Below are 7,846 nucleotides of genomic sequence, written 5' to 3' on the forward strand. Positions count from 1 at the left end.
TTTTGGATTTCCATTAGAGTTTTGTGTGGAATGCAGATGACTACTGAAAGGAGTGCCGCACTGATAGCATTCCTTTATCAGTGCAGAAAACAATAAAACAGCTGCTGAACATTACTTGGCAGTAGTAAGGTCTTGGCCATTGGGAAATACCAAGACTGATTTATGTATGCCTCAAGCTATCTTTAGCTCTTATCGCAGTGACTGCACTTGCCCAAGACGTCGGCTCTGGACAGTGCACTTTCGTGCAGTGTAGAGCAGTGTAGAGCAGTGGACCGCCCCTGCCACCCCGCCGATCCGCCGATCCGCCGCTCGAAGCAACAGCAGCGCTCAATCGAATGCCGAAGCTGAGCTTGCGCTGCCTCTCGGCGACATAAAATTGCGGGTCTTGCAGCTGATCGGCTCAGTGCTGTGTCGATCTCGAAACGTGACAGACGACCACTTGAGGCGATTTCTAGTTGTATTGATAGTGCCAAGGCACATGAAGAGTTGAAGCTTGAAGCTTTTAGGTGCGGGGGAGGTCAGAATACATTTGAAGCACAGTCGAGAGTGCGCGAAAGAAGGAAAGAAGAGACCATACGATTAACGGCAATTCTAGTGACAAGTGCGTGTGTGTGTTCCATTTCATTGTTGTTGTTGTTGCGTTTTTTGTGACTTTTTTTTTGGCTGAAGCGAATAGCGTGCGATTTTCCCAAGTGACGAGCGATAAGATTAATTTAATTAAAAGGCCACAAACAATCGCCTTCATCCTCAGTATATATCAGTATCAGTAACAATTGTCTTAGCCGGGCCCAGACACAAGCACTGCCACAAATCACAAGGCAGTGTGTGAAGTGGCGTTAGCTGAAGTGCCGCGAGGGCTCGTGTTGTGGCCGAGCAGAGAGAAATAACAACAACTAAACGAACTGCCAAAGTGCGCTTACTACAATACTATTTAGAGACCACAGACAGTCGAGGCTGCGATCATGTATGTGGCAAACTCAACCGGGGGCCTCATGCTGCAGACCATGCTGTATTTGGCCAATCACACAAGCCGAGCCGCTGTTAACACACTCATCGATCTGCCACCGGCACCCAAAAGTGGTAAGTGAACTGCAATGAAATTGCATCTGGGGAGGAGAGGGGTACGCAGAAGGCAGTTGCTCCACGAGTATACATCCATCCATCCTACCAGTTTTAGTTTTAGTTTCGGTTGCATTTTAAGTTTTAATTTAAGTTTCCATCGAGCTGCCCTGCTCTCAAATGCTTGCCAAAGATTGTTGCCCAATTGTCGGAGCTGCTTGACTTGTCAACTGGTCTGTCTGCAATCTTGGAGCTATCATTTTTTCTAGAACGTGGAACGTGGAACGTGCCGCTCAGCTTGTGGCGCAACATCAGCTATTCGCGTTCGCTCACTTTACCGTGCAACCTGCCACCTTAGCGGCACCTTACGATCGATCACCACAGACTTGGCCAGTGCGTTTGCTCGGCCTTACCAGCGAATCTACCATCTGGGTGTTGGATTTCATATTTGTTTGTGCGACTCCTCTCGCTATTTGCTTTTCTTAGAAGTAAATACTTGTGTTTATGATCGTTTCAGTTGAAATAGCAAAAAAAAAACAATAATAAGTGCATTTGCTCGTATGTGCGAACTTCCAATTTCATGCCACGAAAAGAAGATTTGGGCACACATAGGTATACGTCTACTCATATATAAGTTTGTCAATATTTCTCGGGTTGTTCTATTTTAGCCAAAATTCGATTAGGGGAGAAGACTGGATTAATGTTCCTTTTTGACCCACGAACAGCAAATCAAAATTTAAATAAAATTAAAATTAAATTAAAATTTAAAAAATAAAAATTAAAATTTAAAAATAAAATTAAAAGCTCCACCAAAGTCATTTCGAAATAACCAAAACCATTGTAATTTTGTTGTTTACTTTTTTGAAACGATCAACAGTCGAGTTGGGCTAACATTTTTTTTATAACAAATCCAGTAGAAATATATTGAATTATCTTTATCATTTCATGCCATTAAATTGGGTTTTTCGATATGCATTTGAAATGAAACCTTTTTAGTTACAGAGATATCGCGAATAGCACTCAACATCACAGTTTATTGTAAAAGTAACCTAGTTAGTAAAAGATCGAAAGTTGTTCAGATTTGAACTAGAATTCTTCTCAAGTTTTAGTCATTTATTTTATTTCAATATTATTCTTGCAATGTTTGCTCTTTTAATTCGATAATATGTACATTTTATATATGTGTCGCTACGATAGTTTGTCAAGCACTAGCTGACTTTCCTTTAAATATGTTTATTAGCTCTAACAATACAGTTCTGAATAGCATACATACTACCATATGTTAGCATATGAATATGAACAACATGAATAGCCACAGATTTGAAATGTAAAAGAGCCGCAGATATAGTTTGGACTCGTTTTTGGTCAGGTGCCGACATAATGTTTCAATTTCTCTATGGCACGTCCACCAATGAGCACACAATGCCGGGGCCTAATGGGTTTTCAACATTTGTTTTTTGTTTCGAAAAGCTATCCGCCTATTTAGACAGGTCTTGGGGCCAGAGTCCGGAGCAATACTCGCATGCGCACGCGCATCTTCAGGTTGAGTTTTGTTCAAACAATTTCTGATTGATTTCAATGGTTCATTCAACCTCATGAGAGTGGCGAGGCGATTGGCCGAGAGGGAAAGCGAGCTCAGGGAGCTTAATGGATCCATCAATCGAACGTTGGATCGATCGATCGATCGATCGATCGCTTGTTGGTTTCAATGCACGACACTCAGGTGGCAACAAAATGAAAGAGTAAGCAGTGCTCGATGGGTGTCTTTAGTGCGTGAAGTCGAATGGAAACGAGGCAGCGGCATTCACGAAAAGCTAACGACAACACCTGCTCGTCCACACAAAGATAGATTATATACTATAGTATGTGTGTGTGTATGCATTTGAACTTGTTAAGTATCTTATCGAAAAACTTCCGATATGAACGGGAAGTAGCGTTCAATGATAAGTAATGACGACAGTCGGATCGGCCAGTTGACAGTTGATAGCGGTTGGTCAGTCGACCGAGAGAGGCGCATGCATCGCTGCTTTTGTTGATGTTGATTGCAAAAAATAAATATTTAAATGAAAACTAAGACCAGCAGCAGCGACCACCACCACCATCACAACAACAACAACAACAACAGCAGCAACAACAACAGACTGAAGACTTTATTCAAACGAAGGTTGATGCGTATGTGGCACAATGAACTTGCTCCAAGTAATGGGAGGTCGGCTCTTGTACAAAGAGAAGTGTCTTTGAATATTAAATATACTACACATACAAGTACTTGTATTTAATAATCAAGACAGATAATTTTTGTTCTGCATATAATTATGTTATTATCGTCTGCTTCGGTGTAGATTGGCTTCGTTCAGAATCCGCTTCTTAATAATCAGATGCATCTTCACTTGATAGCTTGCTATAGTTGTCGATCACCAGATATTCTAATATAGTCTCAGTATCTCTTATATTCTTGTCTCTGTACTATACTTGCGGGCGTTGTGAAGAAACCTTTCTACTCTTTTGTGAACTCTGCGTGAGCTCATTTCTTGCTCAACATTAGCTGTGTTTGGAATAATTTAGAACCTTCTTCAGTTCTGCAGCTCTCCTCCAACACGTTCATCCACCGACCTGGACAGTTGTGAAAGGCTTGACCGATCCATTCAGTCATTATAAAAATGTTCGGCCATATTGCAACTAGTCTTCAGATCAATTAAAATGGGGAAAAGGCTGTTCTCTAATCTGAACACCAAGTCATTAAACATTAAATATCACCCGTTTAAATAAACTGAATATTTTAGAAGCTATGCAGCTGGGAGTCGACAGTCAATATAATTCTTTACTCTCGTACTCTTGCAGATATTAACGAGGTGAAATGTTATGGCGTATACGGCTGTTTTCCCATCAACGGACCTTGGACCTCGGGTACACGCTCCATTAATGTGCATCCGCAGAAACCTGCCGAAATAGAGCCACACTTCACGCTCTATACCCGTCGAGCCCTCGACGAACCCAAGTACATTGATCTCAATGATCCGGATAGCGTTCAGGGGCTGGGCATCAATGGGCGCGGCAAGATATATTTCCTGGTGCACGGCTATCTAGAATCGGGCGACATGCAATGGGTAAGTCGGGAGATTTTAACTCAACGGTATGAACTCTTGCTTACTTCCGAAATCTGTGAATTCTAGATGCTGGAAATGGGCAAGACGCTGCTGCATCATGAGCCGGAGGGCGAGTGCGCCGTTATCCTGATCGATTGGGGCGGCGGTTCGAGTCCGCCTTATGTGCAGGCCGTGGCTAATATACGGCTGGTGGGCTCCATTACCGCGCATGTAGTGCACATGCTCTATGAGGAACTGGGCTTGCCCAATCTGAACAATGTGCACCTCATTGGCCACTCCCTGGGCGCCCATTTGTCCGGCTATGCGGGCTACCATTTGCAGCAAGACTTTGGTCTGAAGCTGGGCCGCATTTCTGGTCTGGATCCTGCGGCACCGCTCTTTACGGATACCGATACTATTGTGCGATTGGATCGGTCGGACGCGCATTTCGTGGACATCGTCCATACGGATGCCAATCCTTTGATGAAGGGCGGCTTGGGCATATATCAGCGCATTGGCCACGTGGATTTTTATCCAAATGGCGGCTTTGACAATCCCGGCTGTGACAAGAAGTTGCAGGATGTGATGAAGAATCATCGGAAGGCGACACTCTTCTCAACGGTGCAGGAGTTTTTGGGCTGTAACCATATTCGCAGCTATCAGTACTTTACGGAGAGCATCGAGTCCAAGTGCCCCTTCATGGGCATCAGCTGCGATTCCTTCGACGTAAGTCTAGAGTCCGGAAACCTCTTTTCTCTTCCTCTTGTGCTTATGTGACTTGCTCTCTCCATTTTGCAGAGCTTCAAGGAGATAAAGTGCTCCAGTTGCCATGAGCCAGGACGTCTGTGCATGCGCATGGGCTTCCACAGTCATGCGGACTATAAGCACCTGGTGGCGAGGAACCAGATCAAGCCGCACTCGCACTCAACACCCCCCGTGCTGTACTTGATGACCGGGGAGCGCAAGCCCTTCTGTCGCCTTCACTACAAAATCACGGTGCGCGTGTCGAGTCACGAGGAGAGCGCCCACCATGGCGGAGAGATTGGAACGCTATCCATACGGCTGCACGATGCGCACAGCAAGAAGACAACGGAGCGAATGAAGTTCTCGCCAAAGCCGATGTACTTTGAGCCCGGATTCGAGTATACGTCGCTGGTGCCAGGCAAAGACTTGCGCGATCCCGGGTACGCGACCGTCTTTTGGGAATATCAGACCAACTTCCTGAATCCGCTGACGTGGCGCATCTTGTCCTCGCCCCGCATTTATCTCGAGTACATACTGATCGAGTCCTTGGAGTCGGATGAGACGTACTTGAAGCTGTGTCCGCTGCGCGAGAGCGCCATTTTGTCGGGAACGGAGAATGTCCTGCACACACGCTATTGCAAGGACAAGGACTAGGATGTGGATAGCTGGTCCAGAGAGGGGGCGGACGGGTGGATGCCCCATTCGCGAACGACAAATGCAAATTAGTTAAATTGTTGTCACAGAAATGTATGTGTATGTAAGTATTAGGCCGCGTCCAACTAGTTTACAATCTTCTGTACTGATCATAATTTCCGAAACCATTTCACGATCAATTAAGTAGACAACATTTCAAGAATCTTAGATTCCTTCGTTTCAAAACAAATAACAAATTAATGGCACCAGCTGTGGTGAGATTGAATCACTGGCAAGAGTGGTAGGCTCTTATTTACCTCAGCTCTACATGGTTGCTGTACGCGCTTAGCTACCACTGCCCAAATTTCCCTGTGCTGTGTGTCTTTGCTTAGCCAAGCTCCAGACCGGGCACGGGGACATTTTCAACACTGTTATTGAACATTTCCCAGTGTTGGCCGGTATTGTGTCTAAAAATTGATTTCTAATATAATGGTATTTAGTAAAATGTTAAAATTGTTTAACTATCCGACGCTCTATATTTATTTGTAATTTATACAAAAACTACTGATATACTACTGAACTACTGTATTAATATACATGTAAATTTTTTTTTTATTATTATAGTAAACAAATATTTATTGGCTGCTTTATTTTATAGCGCATTTGTACATAAAATCATTAAAAAAATTAAAGTGTATATAAGCTAATATGTAATTTTTTTCCTTTAAAATAAAGCATAACATAATGCAATGAACCCGATAGCGTTTTATTTGCTGTAAGCCACAATTGAATTATGTATTTAACATTCAATTTGAGATGAAAAGCTATTTAATCGGAAAGTTTGAAGAGACAAGACATTGATATAGTTTTCAAATATTTACAAACAATAAGAACGTGCTAAGAAGCTAACTTTTTCTGCGCTAATAGTATTTATATGCCCTTTGGTGTGCTTTATATAAAAACCTTATTCATTCTGGGCTATGGACCACGTATGTGTCCGTACTATTTACTCTTTTATTGGAAAGCCTTTCTAACTTATTTCACATCTATGGTCGTCTCAGTCATGAAACGAAACATTTCCTATGCCTATGCTAATGCCTATGTCTTATCTTTATAAACAAACAAGGTCTTCAAATAAAAGCTTTTTTGAAATCGTATCTATGGAAGGTATACACATACTAATTTTAGTATACGCAGAAAGAATACATGATCGGGTAAAAAAATGAGATATTTTCTGTTTTGGAGCAAATATCCCGGGCAAGTAATTAACAACAGCTTTTCAAAGTCTGTAAGATGTTTTTATTTAAATGCTAGTTCACTAATATACAAGGAAGTAAAAACTTCTGTTTAATATATTCTTATAGGAGTGATTAGCAAAAGAACTCTTATTTCATATCTACAATCGGAAATCATCATTAAAATCGACATACTTTTGAGATCGCTTTCTTCCAAAAACAAGTTAACTTAGCCGATATATTATCATTTAGGTGGATGTAAGATTTTTAAGAGCTGGTCTCGCAGGTCGCATAAATGTCTGAATCCGGGAAACAATACGCAGGGTTGGAGGTGGTGGTCCACCTGGAGGTACGGAATGCAGGTTTGGGGAACTGCAGCTGCGTCGAAGCGTCAAACGGGCTCAGACGCTTTAGATTAAAGCCTAATCACTGATTATGACTGGTACGTTAGCGGATGGACCTGATTTTGTAAGCCGTAGAGCTTCAATCTGAGATGAATTAAGAACGATTTTTTAAGCTAAAGACAGATTTCTGGGTTTCACGGCCAACTGTCGATTGCATTTCTAAATCTGGCTTAATATTTCGCCCTAAAAGTATAAAAAATATTCAAAGCAGATTAAAAATATATGATTTTTAACGGGTTTCCAATTACTAGGGTTCTGAGATATTAAGGACATTTTTTTTTTAAATTAGAAACGATTACCGATTCTCAGTTTGAAGGCGTTTGTTAAATCTAAACGCTAGACACATGAACGGACATGGCTGATCGATTTGCTATGTTGATCAAGAATATATTATATCATTTGCTTTATGCTTTATTCTTCTGCAACACGCCATTTGTAAGCAAGAAGATATCCTTTTTGCTTTTCGGTTACAAGGTATACAGAACTTAGCCATTCAGTAAATGTACTTATTTACAAGAAGTTTGCGTAAATCTAGAAGATAATAAACTGTTTTTCATCAAGTGAGAGCACATTAATTTAAATGTATTATTTATGTCAACAAACACTGACTGTCGACATGGGAAAACAATTTATAAAAATTATAAAAGTAACCTTATAAGCTAAGAAGGCCTAAGTAGGAGAAATC

At 41.7% G+C, this 7,846-nt stretch overlaps 1 protein-coding gene across 1 annotated transcript; it reads left to right on the plus strand.

Annotated features, from left to right (window-relative positions):
- The first annotated feature begins 417 nt into the window (after positions 1-417).
- Positions 418-6,229, plus strand: LOC115628814 (pancreatic triacylglycerol lipase). The gene is made up of 4 exons (XM_030525039.1): positions 418-1,080; positions 3,901-4,166; positions 4,233-4,871; positions 4,944-6,229. Exons 1-4 carry the CDS (start codon positions 963-965, stop codon positions 5,541-5,543), a joined length of 1,623 nt encoding a protein of 540 aa, XP_030380899.1. The 5' UTR covers positions 418-962; the 3' UTR covers positions 5,544-6,229.
- Positions 6,230-7,846: the final 1,617 nt, after the last annotated feature.

Source organism: Scaptodrosophila lebanonensis, unplaced genomic scaffold, assembly GCF_003285725.1.
Source record: "Scaptodrosophila lebanonensis strain 11010-0011.00,11010-0021.00 unplaced genomic scaffold, SlebRS2 tig00000129-arrow-arrow-pilon, whole genome shotgun sequence".
Classification (NCBI taxonomy): domain Eukaryota; kingdom Metazoa; phylum Arthropoda; class Insecta; order Diptera; family Drosophilidae; genus Scaptodrosophila; species Scaptodrosophila lebanonensis.

Excerpts from the sequence above, each read along its gene's own strand:
- LOC115628814 (XM_030525039.1), top strand. The coding sequence starts at position 963 with ATGTATGTGGCAAACTCAACCGGGGGCCTCATGCTGCAGACCATGCTG. Across the intron at positions 1,081-3,900 it reads GCCACCGGCACCCAAAAGTG|ATATTAACGAGGTGAAATGT; the intron begins GTAAGTGAACTG and ends GTACTCTTGCAG. Across the intron at positions 4,872-4,943 it reads TCAGCTGCGATTCCTTCGAC|AGCTTCAAGGAGATAAAGTG; the intron begins GTAAGTCTAGAG and ends TCCATTTTGCAG.